Here is a 25,000-nt window from a genome sequence, read left to right as displayed (position 1 = left end):
GTGTCCTTCAGTGTCTTTCAGTGACCTTCAGTGTCCTTCACAGCGACCTTCAGTGACCTTCACAGTGACCTTCACAGCGACCTTCAGTGTCCTTCACAGCTACCTTCAGTGTCCTTCACAGTGACCGTCACAGTGACATTCAGTGACATTCAGTGACCTTCACAGCGACCTTCACAGTGACCTTCAGAGCGACCTTCAGTGACCTTCAGTGTCCTTCACAGCGACCTTCAGTGACCTTCACAGTGACCTTCACAGCGACCTTCAGTGTCCTTCACAGCAACCTTCAGTGACCTTCACAGTGACCTTCAGTGTCCTTCACAGCAACCTTCAGTGTCCTTCACAGCAACCTTCAGTGTCCTTCACAGTGACCTTCAGTGTCCTTCACAGCGACCTTCAGTGACCTTCACAGCGACCTTCAGTGTCCTTCACAGTGACCTTCAGTGTCCTTCACAGCTACCTTCAGTGTCCTTCACAGCTACCTTCACAGCTACCTTCAGTGTCCTTCACAGTGACCGTCACAGTGACATTCAGTGACCTTCACAGCGACCTTCACAGCGACCTTCAGAGCGACCTTCAGTGACCTTCACAGCGACCTTCAGTGACCTTCACAGTGACCTTCACAGCGACCTTCAGTGACCTTCACAGCGACCTTCAGTGACCTTCACAGTGACCTTCACAGCGACCTTCAGTGTCCTTCACAGCGACCTTCAGTGACCTTCAGTGTCCTTCACAGCGACCTTCAGTGACCTTCACAGTGACCTTCAGTGTCCTTCACAGCAACCTTCAGTGTCCTTCACAGTGACCTTCAGTGTCCTTCACAGCGACCTTCAGTGACCTTCAGTGTCCTTCACAGCGACCTTCAGTGACCTTCACAGTGACCTTCACAGCGACCTTCAGTGTCCTTCACAGCAACCTTCAGTGACCTTCAGTGTCCTTCACAGCGACCTTCAGTGACCTTCACAGCGACCTTCAGTGACCTTCAGTGTCCTTCACAGCGACCTTCAGTGACCTTCACAGCGACCTTCAGTGTCCTTCACAGTGACCTTCAGTGTCCTTCACAGCGACCTTCAGTGACCTTCAGTGTCCTTCACAGCGACCTTCAGTGACCTTCACAGTGACCTTCACAGCGACCTTCAGTGTCCTTCACAGCAACCTTCAGTGACCTTCAGTGTCCTTCACAGCGACCTTCAGTGACCTTCACAGCGACCTTCAGTGACCTTCAGTGTCCTTCACAGCGACCTTCAGTGACCTTCACAGCGACCTTCAGTGACCTTCACAGTGACCTTCAGTGTCCTTCACAGCGACCTTCAGTGACCTTCAGTGTCCTTCACAGCGACCTTTAGTGTTCTTCACAGTGCCTCTCGCGCTCTACTTCTGTGTTAAGCAGAGCTTGACTGCATGTATCGACTCAACATATATAAACTTGGGAGGACAAAAACACTGGATGCAAGTTTGTAAGAATGGTAGCGCTTTATTGTCTGCAGGTGCATCAGCTTATATAGACCGTGGTCACATGACACACACACCTGAAGTGTATAAACAATAATTGGGAGCACAATCAGTCTCAATTAACACCCCCACTTGATCACACATTATTGACAACCATAAATCATAACAAAAGCAAACAAACAAGACAAACAAACATGGAAGCCAACTGCAATTAACTGGCTATACCCCAAACAGGAACATGGACAAAGTAAGTAGCTTTGCTTTAGTCGCTGGTTTTGTCATTAAGTCAGCGACCATCTGGTCTGTTGGGCAATACTTCAAACATACTTTACAGTCATTAACAGTCGATCTCACAACATGGTATTTTATATCAATGTGCTTACATCGCTGTCTGCTGACTGGATTCTTGGCTAATGCAATTGTACCTTGGTTGTCTTCAAAAATCGTAGGTACGTCATACAGTCATCAAGATGTTCAAGCAGTTGAGATAAGACACTCTTGTGTGGTGGCGGCCAACGCCATGGACTCTGCCTCACAGGTTGAAGTGCTACAGTTGGCTTCTTCTTGGTCTTCCAGGAAACCAGAGGAGCGTTCTCACTCAGACCAACACAAGAACCAGTTGTACTGCGTCGGTCAGTTGCATCACCTGCCCAATCTGCATCACTGGAAGCAAACAACCTCAGCCCATCACATTTTCTGGAGCACAACTTTTTGTCATCTGTGCCCTTCAAGTATTTCAGTCCATGCTTAACAGTTGTCCACTGCTCTTCTGTCGGCTCACTGACATGCTGTGACAGTTTGCTTCCAACAAAACTCCGATCAGGTGCATGAGGTTAGGTAGATGAGGCTACCCACTGCCTCTGTATGTTCTGGGGATCAGTGTAATCAGTTTTGGTTCACAAGGTGTCGACCTGGGTTTACAATCCTGCATATCAAACCTGTCAAGCAGCTTGTCAACATAGCTCTGCTGTGACATGGTCACACATCCATTACACTGGTCAAAAGTGATGCCAAGAAAGTTTTTCAGTCTGCCCAAATCTTTCATTTGGAATTTCACAGCAAGCATCTCTTTTACTGCTTTTAAAGCTCCCTCATCACTGGCTGCAATAACCAGGTCATCAACCCAGATCAGTATGATCAGCTCGTCATGTTCCGTTTCTCTCGTATAAACACAGTGATCGGCTGGGTTCTGTACAAACATGTTTTCACATAGATAGTCGTGCAACATTTTGTTCCAGTTTCGACGCGATTGTTTAAGCCCATATAGTGATTTCTCTAGTCTACACACCATCTTCTCATTTGTCTGAGATTGTACATCATAACCCTCTGGCCGTTCCATGTAAATCTCACAATCAATTGGATGCAAGTAGGCAGTTTGAACATCCATCTGATGTCGGATCAGATCCTCCTGGGCAGCTTTCTGCATCAACACTCTCACACTAGTCAGGTCGGCAGGAGGAGAAAACGTTTCTCCATAGTCTCCACCATCTGTTGACTGTATCCCTTGGCTACAGAGCGGGCCTTGTACTTGTCAGATCCATCAACATTGGTTTTGATCGTATCCACCCATCTACCCCCCACTGCTTTCTTGCCCTCTGGTAAGGTGGTCAGAGTAAATGTGTTATCCCTCAGTGCCTTCATCTCCTCATCCATTGCATCTACCCACTCTCTTGAGTTGGATGAATCACAGCATCTCTGAATGTCTGAGGTACATTACAAACCATCCTGTAGCAATAATCAATATTGATCTGAGCCTGATCACTCTCTATCCCATAGAAGTCTGGCCGCCTCCTCTCTCTAGCAGGGTATCTCCGTGGAGACTGGGATTCTGGCTTGACCTCACCTGTCTGTAGGCCTATCTGACTTGGACCTGGCCTAGCCTCTGGGATGTCATTCTGCTCGGGTTTGTCAGGGTCAGGTCTGGTTGTCCTAGACTGGACACCGCTGTCATTGTCGGACAAGTCATCAGTCTGATGTCCCTCATCACAGGACATGAACCTCACCAGTCTGTGCTTCATCACCTTCCTGCTGTCAGGGTCGTAGACCACATAGGCTGGACTGTTCCTGTCGTAACCAATGAAGATGCCTTTGTCAGACCTTGACTATCTTCTTCCTGTCCTGCCTGTAGGCATAACACACAGTACCAAACTTCTGCATCCTGGAGACATTAGGTCTCCTTCCTGTCAGCATAAAGTAAGGCGTCTCTCTGGTGCGGTTGTTGAAACATCTATTCCTCACCACTGCAGCAGTCTGGACCGCATACGGCCAGAGCTCCTTGGCTAACTGGCTCTCCAGGAGCATACATCGAGCCATGTCAAAAAGGGTTCTCCAGTTCCGCTCGGCAGTGCCATTCTGGTGTGGCGAGTATGGTGCTGATGTTTCATGTCTGATCCTATGTCTACGCAGTAGGGCTTGGTAACCCTGCCCTGTGAACTCTGTACCATCGTCAGACCTGATACACTTCACTTTCCCATAGGGGGCTGTGTCAGCTAGAAACCTCTCTGTAGCTTCTACAGTGTCACTCTTGTGTTTGAGACGGTACACAAACAGTCATCAGTAAAGGAAACTGCATACCGATACCCCTCCTTGGACTCTGGGTCAATGGGGCCTGCCAAGTCAGTGTGAACCAGCTCCAAGGCTGATTTGGCCCTCACATCAGGCTTCCTGTTCCTGCTCTGAGTGAACACTTCACATATCATGGATCTTGACACTTTACCACTGATTGACATTCCATCCACTACATTCTCCAACTTCATGACATCATCAAAATTACAGTGCCCCAAAATCTCGTGCCACGTCTGAATATCATGACAGCTCATACATTGATCGTCACATTCACGGTTTACTGGCACCGTAGGCACATAGAACAGTCTGTTGTGCTCACGAATGGGGAAGCACGTACCGTCTCTGGACTGCACGACGTCTCTTCCTTCCGTGAAGATCACCGTTGCTCCACTGGAAGTTGCAGCTCTCACGGAGAAGATGTCTTGGGGATACAAGGGGATGTCCAGCGCCTGCTTCAGCGTGGCCCTGAGGCTCCGCCCCCTGCTGTCGACCAGACACACCTCTGCGTTTCCTCTGCGCTCCGCGACCCCCGTGCAGCTCGTGCCATCGGCCAGCTCCACGTCGTGCTTCTCGGACTGGAATCGGTCATCGAAGCTCTTGAACTTAGTCAGGTCAGTGATGATATGCGACGTCGCACCGGTGTCCACCAGCAGGCCCGTTCCCGTGACAACGCTCCCAGGCTCGCTGGTCACAAGCTTGAACACAAAGGTCATCCGTCTCCTCGGACACTCCACGCGCGTCGTCTTGCTGCCGCCGTCCTCCTCGCCGGGGGGTGCTCTCGCCCTGTACCACTGTTGACCACGCTGACAGTCTCTTATCTTGTGACCTCTCTGGCACAACGGAAACACACGATGTCCTCGCCCTCGGTGCTGGGGCAGCTCTTCTCGGATGCACACGGGCCCCCGTGACATTGTCGCCGGCCTCAGCTGTGCGCATACTTTCAGTGCTCTCATAACTGCGCAACTTAGTCTTGAACTCCGCAAAAGAGAGAGTCTCATCACTTTGAGTGACAAAAATGGAAAAAGACTTAAATGATTCTGGCAGCCCCTTCAAAATCATTGCAACCAATAGTCCATGGCTTCAGATCTCTCCAGCATGACGCAGTGATTGAAGTCTCGGCGCGTATGACATCATCAGTCACACTCTCACCACTCATCTTTTGCAAAGCAGTCAGTTCTGTATCCAGGCATCCAATGCGGGGCGTCCCCTTGCCTGCATAATAGTCGCGCAAAATCCTGAGCGCTCCACGCCCGTCATCCGCTGCCTCTCGCATGGCCAGAGACTAACTTCTGTCATCAAGGAATTGGATGAGTTCCGCGTATGCTTCCTCGTTCTTCGCCGCATCCTCAGCCAGTGCGTCTTCTTCCGCGCCATCGGCGGGCCGATTTAAAATGGTGTCCTTCAATTTCTGCAACCGCAGATGGCCCAAAAACGTAATCTCGCACAGTTCATAGTTCTTTTCGTCTCCGTCAAACACAAGACCAACGTGAAGTCGTACGTTGGCTCATGGTGCTGGCACTCCAATCAGTGAGACACGCGTCCAAACGTGCATACAAACAAATGTCTCTCTGTGGCGACTCACGCCGGATATCTCTGCACACAAACGTCTGGCCCACAACCTGGAGCAGAGCTCGACTGAACCGACTCAACATATATAAACCTGGGAGGACAAAAACACTGTTTGTTTGAATGATGCGCCAGTGCTTTATTACCCGCAGGTGCATCAGCTTATATAGACCGTGGTCACATGACACACACACCTGAAGTGTATAAACAATAATTGGGAGCACAATCAGTCTCAATTAACATTCTGTGACATACATCTCAATGTGTGTCTGTATGTGTGTGTGTGTGTGTCTGTGTGTGTGTGTGTGTGTGTGTGTGTGTGTGTGTGTGTGTGTGTGTGTGTGTGTGTGTGTCTGTGTGTGTGTGTGTGTGTGTGTGTGTCTGTGTGTGTGTGTGTGTGTGTGTGTGTCTGTGTGTGTGTGTCTGTGTGTGTGTGTGTGTCTCAGGTGTCAAGTCAGGTGTGGCGGGGGTGAGCGGTGGAGTAAGCCCCATGTGGCCACGCTGTCTCTGCACAGCCTGATGGAGCTGAAGACCTGCATCCAGACGGGCAGCGTGCTGCTGGACCTGGAGGCCGCCACGCTGCCGCAGGTCGTGGGTAGGTCAACAGCAGCAGCAGCACAATGACCCCCGACCCCCGACCCCTGACCTCCCTCTCCTCAGAGCTCATCACTGACTCCCAGATCGCGGCCGGCCGGCTGCGGGCCGACCTGAAGGAGCAGGTGACCTTCACGCTGCTGCGGCGCCACCGCCACCAGACCAAGAAGTCCAACCTGCGCTCACTGGCCGACATCGGCAAGAGCGTCTCCAGCGCCAGCCGGCTGTTCAGCGGCCCGGAGAACGGTACCCCCCCCCCCCGTGTTCTTCATCACTCTTCACCCTCTTCATCAAAGCTCAACAATAACGCTTTTCTTTTTCCTAATTATTTTCCTCCTTTTTGTCTTTTCTCTGCTTCTCCTTCCTTTCCTTGGGGGGGGGGGGTACTGTAGCACGCAGCCCAGTGGAGACCCCCCCTGTTCTAACCCCCTCAACCCAGAGGAGCCCTGTGAGGTCAGCAGGAGCTGCAGCATGGGACACCTGTGTGTGTGTGTGTGTGTGTGTGTGTGTTTGTTTATGTGTTACTAACTAAACATTGGTCTCTAGTCTCTGGTCTCTAGTCTCTGGTCTCTAGTCTCTAGTCTCTGGTCTCTGGTCTCTAGTCTGTGGTCTCTGGTCTCTAGTCTCTGGTCTCTGGTCTCTGGTCTCTAGTCTCTGGTCTCTGGTCTCTGGTCTCTGGTCTCTGGTCTCTAGTCTCTGGTCTCTGGTCTCTGGTCCTGTCCTGGTCTCTGGTCTCTGGTCTCTGGTCTCTGGTCTCTGTCTCTGGTCTCTGGTCTCTGGTCTCTGGTCTCTGGTCTCTAGTCTCTGGTCTCTGGTCTCTGGTCTCTGTCTCTGGTCTCTGGTCTCTGGTCTCTCTGGTCTCTGGTCTCTGGTCTCTATTACCTGGTCTCTGGTCTCTGGTCTCTGGTCTCTGGTCTCTGGTCTCTGGTCTCTGGTCTCTAGTCTCTGGTCTCTGGTCTCTGGTCTCTGGTCTCTGGTCTCAGTCTCTGGATCTCTGGTCTCTGGTCTCTGGTCTCTGGTCTCTGTCCTGGTCTCTCGTCTCTGGTCTCTCGTCTCTGGTCCTGGTCTCTAGTCTCTGGTCTCTGGTCTCTGGTCTCTGGTCTCTAGTCCTGGTCTCTAGTCTCTGGTCTCAGTCTCTGGTCTCTGGTCTCTGGTCTCTGGTCTCTGGTCTCTAGTCTCTGGTCTCTGGTCTCTGGTCTCTGGTCTCTAGTCTCTAGTCTCTGGTCTCTGGTCTCTGGTCTCTAGTCTCTAGTCTCTGGTCTCTGGTCTCTGGTCTCTGGTCTCTGGTCTCTGGTCTCTGGTCTCTAGTCTCTAGTCTCTGGTCTCTGGTCTCTGGTCTCTGGTCTCTGGTCTCTGGTCTCTGGTCTCTGGTCTCTAGTCTCTGGTCCTGGTCTCTAGTCTCTGGTCTCTGGTCTCTGGTCTCTGGTCTCTGGTCTCTGGTCTCTGGTCTCTAGTCTCTGGTCTCTGGTCTCTAGTCTCTGGTCTCTGGTCTCTGGTCCTGGTCTCTAGTCTCTAGTCTCTGGTCTCTGGTCTCTAGTCTCTAGTCTCTAGTCTCTGGTCTCTGGTCTCTGGTCTCTAGTCTCTGGTCTCTGGTCTCTAGTCTCTAGTCTCTAGTCTCTGGTCTCTGGTCTCTGGTCTCTGGTCTCTGGTCTCTAGTCTCTGGTCCTGGTCTCTAGTCTCTAGTCTCTGGTCTCTGGTCTCTGGTCTCTGGTCTCTAGTCTCTGGTCTCTGGTCTCTGGTCTCTGGTCTCTAGTCTCTGGTCTCTAGTCTCTGGTCCTGGTCTCTGGTCTCTGGTCTCTAGTCTCTGGTCCTGGTCTCTCTAGTCTTTGGTCTCTAGTCTCTGGTCCTTCTCTAGTCTCTGGTCTCTAGTCTCTGGTCTCTGGTCTCTGGTCTCTAGTCTCTAGTCTCTGGTCCTGGTCTCTAGTCTCTAGTCTCTGGTCCTAGTCTCTAGTTTCTGGTCCTGGTCTCTAGTCTCTAGTCTCTTGTCTCTAGTCTCTGGTCTCTAGTCTGGTCTCTAGTCTCTGGTCCCTAGTCTCTGGTCTCTGGTCTCTAGTCTCTGTCTCTAGTCTCTGGTCCCTAGTCTCTGGTCTCTGGTCTCTGTAGTCTCTGGTCTCTGGTCTCTATTCTCTGGTCTCTGGTCCTGGTCCTGGTCTCAGTCTCTGGTCCTAGTCTCTGGTCTCTGGTCCCTAGTCTCTGGTCTCTGGTCTCTAGTCTCTGGTCTCTGGTCTCTGGTCTCTGGTCCCGAGTCCCTGGTCTCTGGTCTCTGGTCTCTGGTCCCGAGTCTCTGGTCTCTAGTCTCTGGTCTCTAGTCTCTGGTCTCTGGTCTCTGGTCTCTGGTCTCTGGTCTCTGGTCTCTGGTCTCTGGTCTCTGGTCTCTGGTCTCTGGTCTCTGGTCTCTGGTCTCTGGTCTCTGGTCTCTGGTCTCTGGTCTCTGGTCTCTAGTCTCTGGTCTCTGGTCTCTGGTCTCTAGTCTCTGGTCTCTAGTCTCTGTCTCACCTGGTCTCTAGTCTCTGGTCTCTAGTCTCTGGTCTCTGGTCTCTAGTCTCTGGTCTCTGGTCTCTAGTCTCTAGTCTCTGGTCTCTAGTCTCTGGTCTCTGGTCCTGGTCTCTAATCTTTAGTCTCTGGTCTTTAGTTTCTGGTCCTGGTCCTGGTCTCTAGTCTTTAGTCTCAAATCTCTGGTCTCTAGTCTCTGGTCCTGGTCTCTCGTCTCTAGTCTCTGGTCTCTAGTCTCTGGTCTCTGGTCTCTGGTCTCTAGTCTCTAGTCTCTGGTCCTGGTCTCTAGTCTTTAGTCTCTGGTCTCTAGTCTCTGGTCTCTGGTCTCTGGTCCTAGTCTCTAGTTTCTAGTCTCTGGTCTCTAGTCTCTGGTCTCTAGTCTCTGGTCCTGGTCTCTAGTCTGTAGTCTCTGGTCTTTAGTCTCTGGTCTCTAGTCTCTGGTCTCTGGTCTCTGGTCCTAGTCTCTAGTTTCTAGTCTCTGGTCTCTAGTCTCTGGTCTCTAGTCTCTGGTCTCTAGTCTCTGGTCCTGGTCTCTAGTCTCTGGTCTTTAGTCTCTGGTCTTTAGTCTCTGGTCTCTGGTATCTGGTCTCTGGTCTCTAGTCTCTGGTCCTGGTCTCTAGTCTCTAGTCTCTAGTCTTTAGTCTCTGGTCTCTAGTCTCTAGTCTCTGGTCTCTGGTCTCTAGTCTCTAGTCTTTAGTCTCTGGTCTCTGGTCCTAGTCTCTAGTTTCTAGTCTCTGGTCTCTAGTCTCTGGTCTCTAGTCTCTGGTCTCTAGTCTCTGGTCTCTGGTCTCTAGTCTCTGGTCCTGGTCTCTAGTCTTTAGTCTCTAGTCTTTAGTCTCTAGTCTCTGGTCTTTAGTCTCTGGTCTCTAGTCTCTAGTCTTTAGTCTCTGGTCTCTAGTCTCTAGTCTCTGGTCTCTAGTCTCTGGTCTCTCGTCTCTGGTCTCTTGTCTCTAGTCTCTAGTCTCTGGTCTCTAGTCTCTAGTCTCTGGTCTCTGGTCCTGGTCTCTAGTCTCTAGTCTCTGGTCTTTAGTCTCTGGTCTTTAGTTTCTGGTCCTGGTCCTGGTCTCTAGTCTTTAGTCTCTAGTCTCTAGTCTTTAGTCTCAAATCTCTGGTCTCTAGTCTCTAGTCTCTGGTCCTGGTCTCTCGTCTCTAGTCTCTGGTCTCTGGTCTCTGGTCTCTGGTCTCTAGTCTCTAGTCTCTGGTCCTGGTCTCTAGTCTCTAGTCTTTAGTCTCTAGTCTCTGGTCTCTAGTCTCTGGTCTCTGGTCTCTAGTCTCTGGTCTCTAGTCTCTGGTCTCTAGTCTCTAGTCTCTGGTCCTGGTCTCTAGTCTTTAGTATCTAGTCTCTGGTCTTTAGTCTCTGGTCCTGGTCTCGAGTCTTTAGTCTCTGGTCCTAGTCTCTAGTCTCTAGTCTTTAGTCTTTAGTCTCTGGTCTCTAGTCTCTAGTCTCTGGTCCTGGTCTCTAGTCTCTAGTCTTTAGTCTCTGGTCTCTAGTCTCTGGTCCTAGTCTCTAGTCTCTAGTCTCTGGTCTCTAGTCTTTAGTCTCTGGTCTCTGGTCTCTAGTCTCTAGTCTTTAGTCTCTAGTCTCTGGTCTCTGGTCTCTAGTCTCTAGTCTTTAGTCTCTGGTCCTGGTCTCTAGTCTCTAGTCTCTAGTTTCTAGTCTCTAGTCTCTAGTCTTTAGTCTCTGGTCTCTAGTCTCTAGTCTCTGGTCCTGGTCTCTAGTCTCTGGTCCTAGTCTCTAGTCTCTAGTCTCTAGTCTTTAGTCTCTGGTCTCTAGTCTCTAGTCTCTAGTCTTTAGTCTCTGGTCTCTAGTCTCTGGTCCTGGTCTCTAGTCTCTAGTCTTTAGTCTCTAGTCTCTGGTCCTAGTCTCTAGTTTCTAGTCTCTGGTCTCTAGTCTCTGGTCTCTGGTCTCTAGTCTCTGGTCCTGGTCTCTAGTCTTTAGTCTCTAGTCTCTGGTCTTTAGTCTCTGGTCTCTGGTCTCTGGTCTCTAGTCTCTGGTCCTGGTCTCTAGTCTTTAGTCTCTAGTCTTTAGTCTCTAGTCTTTAGTCTCTGGTCTCTGGTCCTGGTCTCTAGTCTTTAGTCTCTAGTCTTTAGTCTCTAGTCTCTGGTCTTTAGTCTCTGTTCTCTGGTCCTGGTCTCTAGTCTTTAGTCTCTAGTCTCTGGTCTTTAGTCTTTAGTCTCTGGTCTCTAGTCTCTGGTCTCTAGTCTTTAGTCTCTGGTCTCTAGTCTCTGGTCCTGGTCTCTAGTCTTTAGTCTCTGGTCTTTAGTCTCTGGTCTCTGGTCCTGGTCTCTAGTCTCTAGTCTCTAGTCTTTGGTCTCTAGTCTCTGGTCTTTAGTCTCTGGTCCTGGTCTCTAGTCTTTAGTCTCTGGTCTTTAGACTCTGGTCTCTAGTCTCTGGTCCTGGTCTCTAGTCTTTAGTCTCTGGTCTTTAGTCTCTGGTCTCTGGTCCTGGTCTCTAGTCTTTAGTCTCTAGTCTCTGGTCTCTAGTCTCTGGTCCTGGTCTCTAGTCTTTAGTCTCTAGTCTTTAGTCTCTAGTCTCTGGTCTTTAGTCTCTGGTCCTGGTCTCTAGTCTTTAGTCTCTAGTCTCTGGTCCTGGTCTCTAGTCTCTTGCTGGTTGTCTGACTCACGGAGCTCCAGTGTTTAGCTCCTCCCTCATTGGCCGGCTGCTGATGAGCAGGCGCAGGCGGCCGGTCCTGAAGCTCCGCCTCTTTTCTGTCTCTCTCCGTGTGCGTTCCTTTTTTTCTTCTCTGGGACTCGTCTTCCTCCTCCAATCAAACTAAAAGCCCCGTGAAGCTTCTGTCCGTTTGTTTGTCTGTTTGTTTGTCCGTTTGTTTGTCTGTTTGTCTGTTTGTCCGTTTGTCTGTTTGTCCGTTTGTTTGTCTGTTTGTCTGTTTGTTTGTTTGTCTGTTTGTCTGTTTGTTTGTCTGTTTGTTTGTCCGTTTGTTTGTCTGTTTGTCTGTTTGTCCGTTTGTTTGTCCGTTTGTTTGTCTGTTTGTCTGTTTGTTTGTCTGTTTGTCTGTTTGTCCGTTTGTCTGTTTGTCTGTTTGTCTGTTTGTCCGTTTGTTTGTCTGTTTGTCTGTTTGTTTGTCTGTTTGTCCGTTTGTTTGTCTGTTTGTCCGTTTGTCTGTTTGTTTGTCTGTTTGTCCGTTTGTTTGTCTGTTTGTCTGTTTGTCCGTTTGTCCGTTTGTTTGTCTGTTTGTCTGTTTGTTTGTCTGTTTGTCTGTTTGTTTGTTTGTTTGTCTGTTTGTCTGTTTGTCCGTTTGTTTGTCTGTTTGTCTGTTTGTCTGTTTGTCTGTTTGTTTGTCTGTTTGTCCGTTTGTCCGTTTGTCTGTTTGTCTGTTTGTCCGTTTGTTTGTCTGTTTGTCCATTTGTTTGTCTGTTTGTCTGTTTGTTTGTCTGTTTGTCCGTTTGTTTGTCTGTTTGTCCGTTTGTTTGTTTGTCTGTTTATCTGTTTGTCTGTTTGTCTGTTTGTCTGTTTGTCCGTTTGTCCGTTTGTCTGTTTGTCCGTTTGTTTGTTTGTCTGTTTGTCTGTTTGTCCGTTTGTTTGTCTGTTTGTCTGTTTGTCCGTTTGTTTGTCTGTTTGTCTGTTTGTCCGTTTGTTTGTCTGTTTGTTTGTTTGTCTGTTTGTCTGTTTGTCTGTTTGTCCGTTTGTCCGTTTGTCTGTTTGTCTGTTTGTTTGTCTGTTTGTCTGTTTGTCTGTTTGTCCGTTTGTCCGTTTGTCCGTTTGTCCGTTTGTCCGTTTGTCTGTTTGTCCGTTTGTTTGTTTGACTGTTTGTCTGTTTGTCCGTTTGTTTGTCTGTTTGTCCGTTTGTTTGTCTGTTTGTCTGTTTGTCCGTTTGTCTGTTTGTCTGTGTGGCAGCTGTGTCTGATTTGGCCTCGGCTGCTGGTGATTGGCCATCAGTCAGCAGCCGAGGCCCTATAAAAAGCTCCCACTTGAGAGTGGAGGAGGAAGGTGAGCAGAGGCGCATGTTTGGCGGTCTGCTCGGTGTGTGTTTCGAGAATAAAAGCATGTCTTCGAGCAAAACCTCTCTGTGTCTGGCGGATCCTTGGTGCTGGTGGGGGAAGCCCACGGGTGGCGGGGTCAGGCCTGCTACAGTCTGTTTGTCCGTTTGTTTGTCCGTTTGTCCGTTTGTCCGTTTGTTTGTCCGTTTGTTTGTTTGTTTGTCTGTTTGTTTGTTGTTCTGATCCCTCCGCTGTGTCCCTCCTCTCTGCAGGCAGCCCGACCACCGCCCACAGAAACCTGACCTCCAACAGCCTGAGCGACTTCTCCGACAAGCCGGAGAAGGACCAGGTGTGTGTGTGTATACCTGTGTGTATACCTGTGTGTATACCTGTGCGTGCGTGTATGTGCGTGCGTGTATATACCTGCGTGTGTGTGTATACCTGCATGTGTGTATACCTGTGTGTATACCTGTGTGTGTGTGTATACCTCTGTGTGTATACCTGTGCGTGTATATATCCTGATGGCGCCGCGGATGGCCGCCTCGGTGCGTTGGTGCGCGATGTTTTTTGTTGTTTTCGTCTTAAATACTGTTTTCTGCTGTGATTCCCGGAGCTCTTTCACCAGAGAAGAGCTCATGAACATCAGGGAACAACTCCAGATTTATTTCCAACGTTTTTAACTTCTGTGGAGTTACTGGACATTTTGTGAAAGGTGTCCTCACCTTCGCTCACGTGGTGAGGCGCGTCGAGAGAAAGCGCTCAGGGGCGCTTATGCGGCTACGGAAACGGGATCTCGTACAGCGCTGCGGCATATTTCTCCAACGTCCGCTCACTGTGCAACAAACTGACGAACTCCAGCTGCTGGTGGGGAGTGACAGAGACTTCTCCTCATCCTCCATCCTGTGTTTTACGGAATCATGGCTAAGTGGATCGATACCAGATTCTGCGCTCCAGCTCGCTGGCTTCCAGCTGTTCGGCCGGACCGGGTTACGGAGCTCTCCGGAAAAACAAAGGGTGGAGGAATCTGCTTTACCTCAACAACGGCTGGTGCAACGACGTAACGGTGATCCTACAGCACTGTTCGCCGGACCTGGAATCTTTTATCATTCACTGCAAACCCTTCTACTCCCCACGTGAGTTCGCTTCATTCATCCTGGCGGGTTACATGCCGCCGGAAACGTGCACGAGGCACAGCGGACCCTCGCTGAACAGATACGGTGTGTGGGCGGACCTTCCGGACTCTTTAGTTATTGTACTCGGATTTTAACAAAGGAAACCTCAGCCACGAACTCCCTAAATATAGACAGTTAATAAAATGCCCTACTAGAGAGAAGAGCATTCTGGACCACTGCTACACAACAATCAGCAGGGCCTATCACGCCGTCCCTCGAGCTGCACTGGGAAACTCTGACCACGTCATGGTTCATCTGATTCCCTCATACAGGCAGAGACTAAAGCTCTGCAAACCTGTGGTGAGGAAGTTCAAGAAGTGGACCAGTGAGGCTCTGGAGGATCTACGGCCGTGCTTGGACTGTACTGACTGGGATGTCTTCAGGACTGCTACCAACAGCCTGGATGAGTACACAGAGGCTGTAACTTCCTACATCAGCTTCTGTGAGGACAGCTGTATTCCATCCAGCTCCAGGGTGAGTTATAACAACGACAAACCCTGGTTCACAGCGGAGCTCAGGAAGCTAAGACTGCAGAAGGACCAGGCATTCAGGAGTGGGGACAAGGACCTGTACACAGAGTCCAAATACAGGTTTAGCAAGGCGGTGAGAGATGCTAAACGACTGTACTCTGAGAAACTGCAACAGCAGCTCTCAGCAAACGACTCTGCTTCTGTCTGGAGAGGCTCAGGCCCAAATCACCCCACTCCATGAACAATGTGCTTCTGGCAGACGAGCTCAATGAGTTCTACTGCCGCTTTGAAAGACAATGGAGCAGTCCTGAGACAATCCCCCACAGCCCCATCAACAAGCCACAGACCCTCAGCCCACCATCACCCAGCCCATCAGGGGCTCACACCTCTGGAGCACCCTCCATCTCCTCAGCGACGACCCTCGTCATCCTGGAGAGAGCCGTCAACAGGCTGTTTAAAAAGCAGAACCCCGCAAAGCAGCGGGCCCGGACTCCGTCTCCCCTCCACCCTGAAGCACTGTGCTGACCAGCTGTCTCCGTGTTCACTGACATCTTCAACACCTCCTGGAGACATGCCACGTTCCAGCCTGCTTCAAGGCCTCCACCATCATCCCGTCCCCAAAACCCAAGATCACAGGACTCAATGACTACAGGCCCGTCGCCTGACCTCTGTGGTCATGAAGTCCTTTGAACACTTGGTCCTGTCACACCTCAAGACCATCACCGACCCACTCCTGGACCCCTGCAGTTCGCCTACAGAGCCAACAGGTCTGCAGGCGATGCAGTCAACATGGCCCTTCACTACATCCTCCAGCATCTGGACTCCCGAGGAACCCACGCCAGGATCCTGTTTGTGGACTTCAGCTCTGCTTTCAATACAATCATCCCGTCCCTGCAGCAGGACAAGCTCTCCCAGCAGCACGTGGCCGACTCCACCTGCAGGTGGATCACAGACTTCCTGACCGACAGGAAGCAGCACGTGAGGCTGGGGAAACACGTCTCAGGCTCCCGGACCACCAGGTTCCCCCCAAGGCTGTGTTCTCTCCTCTGCTGTTCTCCTGTACACCAACAGCTGCACCTCCAGTCACCAGTCCGTCAAGCTCCTAAAGTTCCTGGATGACACCACCCTCATTGGGCTCATCTCTGGTGGGGACGAGACCGCCTACAGGTGGGAGACTGACCACCTGGTGACCTGGTGCAGCCAGAACAACCTGGAGCTCAACGCTCTAAAGACAGTGGAGATGGTTGTGGATTTCAGGAGGAATGCAGCCCCACCCGCCCTCTCATCCTGTGTGACTCCCCCGTCGACGCTGTGGAGTCCGTCCGCTTCCTGGGCTCCATCATCACCCAGGACCTCAAGTGGGAGCTGAACATCGGCTCCATCACCAAGAAGGCCCAGCAGAGGATGTTCTTCCTGAGGCAGCTGAGGAAATTCAACCTGCCAGGAAGATGATGGTACAATTCTACACGGCCATCGTTGAGTCCATCATCTTCTCCTCCATCACCGTCTGGCACCCTGCAGCCACGGCCAAAGACAAGTGCAGGCTGCAGAGCATCATCCGCTCGGCCGAGAGGGTTATCGGCTGCAATCTGCCTTTCCTCCAGGTCCTGTTCACTTCCAGGTCACTGAAGCGGGCCAGAAAGATTGTCGCTGACCCTCCCACCCTGGACACTCCTGTTCGAGTCCCTCCCTCGGGAGGAGGCTGCGATCCATCATGACAAAGACCTCCCGCCACACCAAAGTTTTTCCCGTCGGCAGTCGGGCTCATCAATGGAACCCGGACTGACTGACTGTCACCCCAGGACTACCTCGTCTTCTTCCTCCTTCCTCTCCCCTCCTTCTTCCCGCTCCTGCCTCTTACTCCTCCTCCTCATCCTCCTCCTCCTCCTCCTTCTTCTTCCCTCCTCCACACACGTCACTTTAACATGCACTTTAACTTGAGGCCTCCTCCACACACATGCCACTTTATTTGCATGCACTTTAACTTAAACACACGCCACGCGTAACATACACTTTTAACTAAAACACACCACTTGAAGCACACACCCAAACACTTTCACATTATTTGTTGTCTTTCTGTCGTGTTGATTGTTGTTTGTTTGTCATGTCCAAATGTTGCACCTTCCGCCAAAAAGAATTCCTCGTTTGTGTAAACATTCCTGGCAATAAAACTGTTTCTGATTCTGCGTGTGTATACCTGCGTGTGTATACCTGCGTGTGTATACCTGCGTGTGTATACCTGCGTGTGTGTGTATACCCATGTGTGTATACCTGTGCGTTTATATACCTGCGTGTGTGTGTATACCTTTGCGTTTATATACCTGCGTGTGTGTATATACCCATGTGTGTATACCTGTGTGTGTGTGTATACATCTGTGTGTGTATACGCAGGGATGCACATCACTCTTTCAGTGAGTTACTCAGTATGGAGGACTTAAAATGACTTAAGTATAAATAAATAAATAAATGAATGCATGAATAAATACAAGAATAAATAAATAAATGCTTAAATAAATGTATAAATAAATACAGGAATGAATAAATATAAGTTATAAATCAACAAGACATCATTAAATAAATATATTTCTGTATTTCTTCATTTATTTATTTCTCTATTTATGTGTCCTGCGTATTTCTTCATTTATTTATGTGTGACATTTACGTGTCCGTATATTCAAATGAGCTGGGGCGGTGCGAACCTCTGTCTAAAGCATGATTGGTCACAGGAGTGTGATGCACCTGGTGTGTTGTGCTCTACTACTTCTGCCTGGCACATGACGCTGAAGTTCACTCGCTCAGCTAACCGTTAGCAGAAGTTAGCCTAGACAGATTTTTGACTTCAGCCGTTTATCATTTCCAAGAACACTGAGTACAGACTCGTGTTCTTTTGGAGTCTGGTCTTTGGAGTCTAGTTTTGGGAGTCCAGACTCTCGAGGACGCAGGACGGTCTTTCTGGTCTTGTGACGTCACCACATCAACTGTTCTTGCGCATGAATTTACTCAAATTATTCACTGTAAAATAATTTACAGTGGAGTAGAATCATTTGTTGCGGTGTTCACTGTTGTTTGGCGTAGGCTACGAATAAACGATAATAAATATACAACGTCTCGTAGCTTTCCTGACCCAGGGTCGCTACAATATGAAGTTATGAATCTTAACCCTCAGTCAAATTGACGTAACGTTATCTTTTAATAAATAATAAACTCGTTGTGCTCTTTAGATCCTCAAAACCTAATTATATCTCATGTTTAGCCGCCACGGAGCGTCAGAGCCAGCGGAGCATTTCAAAAGTCCTGCCGAGATCAGGCTTCTCTCGGGGCCACACAGCCGCTGAGCGCCTGGAGCTCAGAGGTCCCGCGAGCAGGACCCCAAATCTCCGTCGCATATCCTTATTAGGCTGAATCTCGATAAACCGACCACAGATTTGATGCTTAAACAACTAACTTCTCGGCTGAAACCATCCTTAAATTACATTCCGTGACTCAACAACAGTAGTTTTTAGAATGTACAGACAAGAATGCATAATAAACGCTGTTCGTCTACAGATCCAAGTGCTAGGGATCGATTGCTTCTGTCTTGCTCCCTGACTTGACCAATCCTGTTCAACAATGAGGTTCGGACCGCCCAGCTCATTTGAATATACGGACACGTAAATGTCACACATAAATAAATGAAGAAATACAGAAATGTAGAAATGAATACATTTATTTAATGATGTCCTGTTGAGTTATAACTTATATATATTAATTGCTGTATTTATTTCTGTATTTATAAATTTATTCTTGTATTTATTTATACATTTATTTAAGCATTTATTTATTTATTTATACATTTATTTAAGCATTTATTCATTTATTCTTGTATTTATTCATGCATTTATTTATTTATTTATTTATACTTAAGTCATTTTGAGTCCTCCATAACTCAGGTGAGTGCCAGGAGATGGTGTTTGGTACTCACTCCATATGTAGCGTCAGCTTTTGTGACGCACGGGGGTGGGGTGCCGTGACCAGAGACAGAGTGACATGTTTTAATGACATGTTTTAATGACATGTTTTAGTGACATGTTTTAATGACATGTTTTAGTGACATGTTTTAATGACATGTTTTAGTGACATGTTTTAGTGACATGTTTTAATGACATGTTTTAGTGACATGTTTTAATGACATGTTGACATGTTTTAATGACATGTTTTAATGACATGTTTTAATGACATGTTTTAATGACATGTTTTAATGACATGTTTTAGTGACATGTTTTAATGACATGTTTTAGTGACATGTTTTAGTGACATGTTTTAATGACATGTTTTAGTGACATGTTTTAATGACATGTTTTAATGACATGTTTTAGTGACATGTTGACATGTTTTAATAACATGTTTTAATGACATGTTTTAATAACATGTTTTAATGACATGTTTTAATGACATGTTTTAATGACATGTTTTAGTGACATGTTTTAATGACATGTTTTAATGACATGTTTTAGTGACATGTTTTAATGACATGTTTTAATGACATGTTTTAATAACATGTTGACATGTTTTAATAACATGTTTTAATGACATGTTTTAATAACATGTTTTAATAACATGTTTTAATGACATGTTTTAATGACATGTTTTAATGACATGTTTTAATGACATGTTTTAGTGACATGTTTTAATGACATGTTTTAATGACATGTTTTAGTGACATGTTTTAATGACATGTTTTAGTGACATGTTTTAATGACCTCCCTCTCCCCCCTCTCTCTCTCTCTCTCCCCATCTTCCCCCCTCTCTCTCCCCATCTCCCCCCTCTCTCTCTCCCCCTCTCTCTCTCCCCCATCTCCTCCCCCTCTCTCCCCCCTCTCTCTCTCTCTCCCCCATCTCCTCCCCCTCTCTCCCCCCCTCTCTCTCTCTCTCTCTCTCCCCATCTTCTCCCCTCTCTCTCTCTCCCCTCTCTCTCCCCATCTCCCTCTCTCTCTCTCCCCTCTCTCCCTCCCCATCTCCCTCTCTCTCCCCCATCTCCTCCCCCTCTCTCCCCCCCTCTCTCTCTCCCCCCCCCCCCAGCTGAAGAACAAGTTCATGAAGAAGTTGCCTCGTGACGCCGAGGCGTCCAACGTGCTGGTGGGCGAGGTGGACTTCCTGGACGCGCCCTTCGTGGCGTTCGTGCGCCTGCAGCACGCCGTGATGCTGGGCGCCCTGACCGAGGTGCCGGTGCCCACCAGGTACGCGCCGCCGGTCGCCGTGACGACCCGGCTCTGCCCCGGCTCCGCCCCCGGCGCCTCGTTTCCTCCCTAACGCCTCGTTTCCTCGCCGCCTAGGTTCCTCTTCGTCCTGCTGGGTCCTAAAGGCAAAGCCAAGTCGTACCACGAGATCGGCCGCTCCATCGCCACCTTGATGTCGGATGAGGTACTGCAGCTAGCTAACTATCTAACTAACTAGCTAACTAACTGTAGTAGCTCTCACGCCGTTACCCGTGGGTTTCCCCCAAAAGCTCCAAGGATCAGCCGAGACCGAGGTTCTGTTCGTGAACATCTTGATTACCACACCGAGCAGACCCTCTCTCCACTGAGGGCTCTGATGAGGCCTCGGCTGCTGGTTGATAGCCAATCACCAGCAGCCGAGGCCAAACTGGAGACAGCTGCCACACTAACTAGCTAACTAGCTATCTATCTAACTAACTAGCTGTCTATCTAACTAGCTATATATCTAACTAGCTATCTAACTAACTAGCTATATATCTAACTAGCTATATATCTAACTAGCTATCTAACTAACTATCTATCTAGCTAACTAACTAACCCTACTGCGGCGCTGTCTACGGCACGCGCTCATGAAATGAGTTGTGGAGATGAGAAGAACCACGATAGTCTGGCCTCCTCCTCCTCCTCCTCCTCCTCCTGTTGTATCTCGTTCGGTGTCTTTCTTGTTTCCTTGTGTTTCCAGGATCCCGTTGACCTTTACCCTCTCTGCTCTCTTCCCCGTCACGGGCTGACCAGCTGTTTGGTGTTTTTGGATTCCCTCCCCCCCCACTCCCCCCCCCACTCATACACACTCCCCCCCCCCCCAGTGCACGGGGACATCCTCCCTCTGTGCTCCGTCCTCAGCGGTTGTCTTGATTAGATTTGGGTTTTGTGGCGCTCTCTCCTGATTGGCTGGCGGTGGGTTGCCTGTGCTTCGGTCGCCAGGTGTTCCACGACATCGCCTACAAGGCCAAGGACCGGCAGGACCTGCTGGCCGGCATCGAGGAGTTCCTGGACGAGGTCATCGTGCTGCCGCCCGGCGAGTGGGACCCCAACATCCGCATCGAGCCGCCCAAGTCGCTGCCCTCCTCGGACAAGAGGTGCCCTAATCCGCCCGGCGACAGCCTGAATGAACGAGGCGTTACGGTCTCTAGGCACCACGTGACACCAGGAAGGACACTTCCTCTCTAGGCGCCACGTGACACCAGGAAGGACACTTCCTCTCTAGGCGCCACGTGACACCAGGAAGGACGCTTCCTCTCTAGGCGCCACGTGACACCAGGAAGGACACTTCCTCTCTAGGCGCCAGGTGACACCAGGAAGGACGCTTCCTCTCTAGGCGCCACGTGACACCAGGAAGGGCCTTCCTCTAGGCGCCACGTGACACCAGGAAGGACACTTCCTCTCTAGGTGCCACGTGACACCAGGAAGGACACTTCCTCTCTAGGCGCCACGTGACACCAGGAAGGACGCTTCCTCTCTAGGCGCCACGTGACACCAGGAAGGACACTTCCTCTCTAGGCACCAGGTGACACCAGGAAGGACGCTTCCTCTCTAGGCGCCACGTGACACCAGGAAGGACACTTCCTCTCTAGGCGCCACGTGACACCAGGAAGGACACTTCCTCTCTAGGCGCCATGTGACACCAGGAAGGACGCTTCCTCTCTAGGCGCCAGGTGACACCAGGAAGGACACTTCCTCTCTAGGCACCACGTGACACCAGGAAGGACACTTCCTCTCTAGGCGCCAGGTGACACCAGGAAGGACGCTTCCTCTCTAGGCACCAGGTGACACCAGGAAGGACGCTTCCTCTCTAGGCACCAGGTGACACCAGGAAGGACACTTCCTCTCTAGGCGCCAGGTGACACCAGGAAGGACGCTTCCTCTCTAGGCGCCACGTGACACCAGGAAGGACGCTTCCTCTCTAGGCGCCACGTGACACCAGGAAGGACACTTCCTCTCTAGGCACCAGGTGACACCAGGAAGGACGCTTCCTCTCTAGGCGCCACGTGACACCAGGAAGGACACTTCCTCTCTAGGCGCCACGTGACACCAGGAAGGACACTTCCTCTCTAGGCGCCATGTGACACCAGGAAGGACGCTTCCTCTCTAGGCGCCAGGTGACACCAGGAAGGACACTTCCTCTCTAGGCACCACGTGACACCAGGAAGGACACTTCCTCTCTAGGCGCCAGGTGACACCAGGAAGGACGCTTCCTCTCTAGGCACCAGGTGACACCAGGAAGGACACTTCCTCTCTAGGCGCCAGGTGACACCAGGAAGGACGCTTCCTCTCTAGGCGCCACGTGACACCAGGAAGGACACTTCCTCTCTAGGCGCCACGTGACACCAGGAAGGACACTTCCTCTCTAGGCACCAGGTGACACCAGGAAGGACACTTCCTCTCTAGGCACCAGGTGACACCAGGAAGGACACTTCCTCTCTAGGCGCCAGGTGACACCAGGAAGGACACTTCCTCTCTAGGCGCCACGTGACACCAGGAAGGACACTTCCTCTCTAGGCGCCACGTGACACCAGGAAGGACACTTCCTCTCTAGGCGCCACGTGACACCAGGAAGGACACTTCCTCTCTAGGCGCCAGGTGACACCAGGAAGGACGCTTCCTCTCTAGGCGCCACGTGACACCAGGAAGGACACTTCCTCTCTAGGCACCACGTGACACCAGGAAGGACACTTCCTCTCTAGGCACCAGGTGACACCAGGAAGGACGCTTCCTCTCTAGGCGCCACGTGACACCAGGAAGGACGCTTCCTCTCTAGGCACCAGGTGACACCAGGAAGGACGCTTCCGCTCTAGGCACCACGTGACACCAGGAAGGACACTTCCTCTCTAGGCGCCACGTGACACCAGGAAGGACACTTCCTCTCTAGGCGCCAGGTGACACCAGGAAGGACGCTTCCTCTCTAGGCACCAGGTGACACCATGAAGGACGCTTCCTCTCTAGGTGCCATGTGACACCAGGAAGGACGCTTCCTCTCTAGGCGCCACGTGACACCAGGAAGGACACTTCCTCTCTAGGCACCAGGTGACACCAGGAAGGACGCTTCCTCTCTAGGCGCCACGTGACACCAGGAAGGACGCTTCCTCTCTAGGCACCAGGTGACACCAGGAAGGACACTTCCTCTCTAGGCGCCACGTGACACCAGGAAGGACACTTCCTCTCTAGGCGCCACGTGACACCAGGAAGGACACTTCCTCTCTAGGCGCCACGTGACACCAGGAAGGACGCTTCCTCTCTAGGCGCCACGTGACACCAGGAAGGACACTTCCTCTCTAGGCGCCACGTGACACCAGGAAGGACACTTCCTCTCTAGGCGCCAGGTGACACCAGGAAGGACGCTTCCTCTCTAGGCACCAGGTGACACCAGGAAGGACACTTCCTCTCTAGGCGCCACGTGACACCAGGAAGGACACTTCCTCTCTAGGCGCCAGGTGACACCAGGAAGGACGCTTCCTCTCTAGGCGCCAGGTGACACCAGGAAGGACACTTCCTCTCTAGGCGCCACGTGACACCAGGAAGGACACTTCCTCTCTAGGCGCCACGTGACACCAGGAAGGACGCTTCCTCTCTAGGCGCCACGTGACACCAGGAAGGACACTTCCTCTCTAGGCGCCAGGTGACACCAGGAAGGACACTTCCTCTCTAGGCGCCATGTGACACCAGGAAGGACACTTCCTCTCTAGGCACCAGGTGACACCAGGAAGGACGCTTCCTCTCTAGGCGCCACGTGACACCAGGAAGGACGCTTCCTCTCTAGGCGCCACGTGACACCAGGAAGGACGCTTCCTCTCTAGGCGCCACGTGACACCAGGAAGGACGCTTCCTCTCTAGGCGCCACGTGACACCAGGAAGGACGCTTCCTCTCTAGGCGCCAGGTGACACCAGGAAGGACGCTTCCTCTCTAGGCGCCACGTGACACCAGGAAGGACACTTCCTCTCTAGGCGCCACGTGACACCAGGAAGGACACTTCCTCTCTAGGCGCCACGTGACACCAGGAAGGACGCTTCCTCTCTAGGCGCCACCTGACACCAGGAAGGACGCTTCCTCTCTAGGCACCAGGTGACACCAGGAAGGACACTTCCTCTCTAGGCACCAGTTGACACCAGGAAGGACGCTTCCTCTCTAGGCGCCACGTGACACCAGGAAGGACACTTCCTCTCTAGGCGCCAGGTGACACCAGGAAGGACGCTTCCTCTCTAGGCGCCACGTGACACCAGGAAGGACACTTCCTCTCTAGGCGCCACGTGACACCAGGAAGGACGCTTCCTCTCTAGGCGCCACGTGACACCAGGAAGGACACTTCCTCTCTAGGCGCCACGTGACACCAGGAAGGACGCTTCCTCTCTAGGCGCCACGTGACACCAGGAAGGACGCTTCCTCTCTAGGCGCCACGTGACACCAGGAAGGACGCTTCCTCTCTAGGCGCCACGTGACACCAGGAAGGACGCTTCCTCTCAGGCGCCCACGTGACACCAGGAAGGACGCTTCCTCTCAGGCGCCACGTGACACCAGGAAGGACGCTTCCTCTCAGGCGCCACGTGACACCAGGAAGGACGCTTCCTCTCTAGGCGCCACGTGACACCAGGAAGGACGCTTCCTCTCTAGGCGCCACGTGACACCAGGAAGGACGCTTCCTCTCTAGGCGCCACGTGACACCAGGAAGGACGCTTCCTCTCTAGGCGCCAGGTGACACCAGGAAGGACGCTTCCTCTCTAGGCGCCAGGTGACACCAGGAAGGACGCTTCCTCTCTAGGCACCAGGTGACACCAGGAAGGACGCTTCCTCTCTAGGCGCCACGTGACACCAGGAAGGACGCTTCCTCTCTAGGCGCCAGGTGACACCAGGAAGGACACTTCCTCTCTAGGCACCACATGACACCAGGAAGGACACTTCCTCTCTAGGCGCCAGGTGACACCAGGAAGGACACTTCCTCTCTAGGCGCCACGTGACACAAGGAAGGACGCTTCCTCTCTAGGCGCCACGTGACACCAGGAAGGACACTTCCTCTCTAGGCGCCACGTGACACCAGGAAGGACACTTCCTCTCTAGGCGCCAGGTGACACCAGGAAGGACGCTTCCTCTCTAGGCACCAGGTGACACCAGGAAGGACGCTTCCTCTCTAGGCGCCACGTGACGCCAGGAAGGACACTTCCTCTCTAGGCACCAGGTGACACCAGGAAGGACGCTTCCTCTCTAGGCGCCACGTGACACCAGGAAGGACGCTTCCTCTCTAGGCACCAGGTGACACCAGGAAGGACGCTTCCTCTCTAGGCGCCACGTGACACCAGGAAGGACACTTCCTCTCTAGGTGCCACATGACACCAGGAAGGACGCTTCCTCTCTAGGCGCCACGTGACACCAGGAAGGATGCTTCCTCTCTAGGCGCCACGTGACACCAGGAAGGACGCTTCCTCTCTAGGCGCCACGTGACACCAGGAAGGACACTTCCTCTCTAGGCGCCACGTGACACCAGGAAGGACGCTTCCTCTCTAGGCG

The 25,000-nt window shown here is 51.2% G+C and overlaps 2 protein-coding genes across 2 annotated transcripts in view; one reads left to right on the top strand and one right to left on the bottom strand.

Annotated features, from left to right (window-relative positions):
- Window positions 1–1,395: 1,395 nt before the first annotated feature.
- LOC130206435 (uncharacterized) lies at window positions 1,396–5,432 on the bottom strand. Its single transcript, XM_056434414.1, has 2 exons — window positions 4,352–5,432; window positions 1,396–2,112 (listed from the first exon to the last, which is right to left on the bottom strand). The coding sequence occupies exons 1-2, from the start codon at window positions 5,010–5,012 to the stop codon at window positions 2,048–2,050; spliced, it is 726 nt and encodes a 241-aa protein (XP_056290389.1). The 5' UTR covers window positions 5,013–5,432; the 3' UTR covers window positions 1,396–2,047.
- Window positions 5,433–6,050: 618 nt separating this feature from the next.
- Window positions 6,051–25,000, top strand: part of LOC130206433 (electrogenic sodium bicarbonate cotransporter 1-like) — a 67,117-nt gene continuing 48,167 nt past the window's right edge. Inside the window, exons 1-6 of the mRNA XM_056434411.1 lie at window positions 6,051–6,175; window positions 6,241–6,420; window positions 12,879–12,955; window positions 19,307–19,464; window positions 19,561–19,648; window positions 20,428–20,582. Of these exons, the coding sequence (XP_056290386.1) occupies window positions 6,100–6,175; window positions 6,241–6,420; window positions 12,879–12,955; window positions 19,307–19,464; window positions 19,561–19,648; window positions 20,428–20,582 (734 nt within the window). The 5' untranslated portion in view covers window positions 6,051–6,099. The remainder of the gene's footprint in view (window positions 6,176–6,240; window positions 6,421–12,878; window positions 12,956–19,306; window positions 19,465–19,560; window positions 19,649–20,427; window positions 20,583–25,000) is intronic.

Source organism: Pseudoliparis swirei, chromosome 16 (assembly GCF_029220125.1).
Source record: "Pseudoliparis swirei isolate HS2019 ecotype Mariana Trench chromosome 16, NWPU_hadal_v1, whole genome shotgun sequence".
Taxonomy (NCBI): domain Eukaryota; kingdom Metazoa; phylum Chordata; class Actinopteri; order Perciformes; family Liparidae; genus Pseudoliparis; species Pseudoliparis swirei.
This window is presented reverse-complemented; position numbering and strand designations above follow the sequence as displayed.

What these genes read in the sequence shown, in the direction of transcription:
- LOC130206435 (XM_056434414.1), bottom strand. Translation starts at nt 5,012, where the DNA reads ATGAGACTCTCTCTTTTGCGGAGTTCAAGACTAAGTTGCGCAGTTATG. An exon ending in CGTCGTGCAGTCCAGAGACG is followed by an intron (nt 2,113 to 4,351) that starts GTACGTGCTTCC and finishes GTTTGCTTCCAG; the next exon opens with TGATGCAGATTGGGCAGGTG.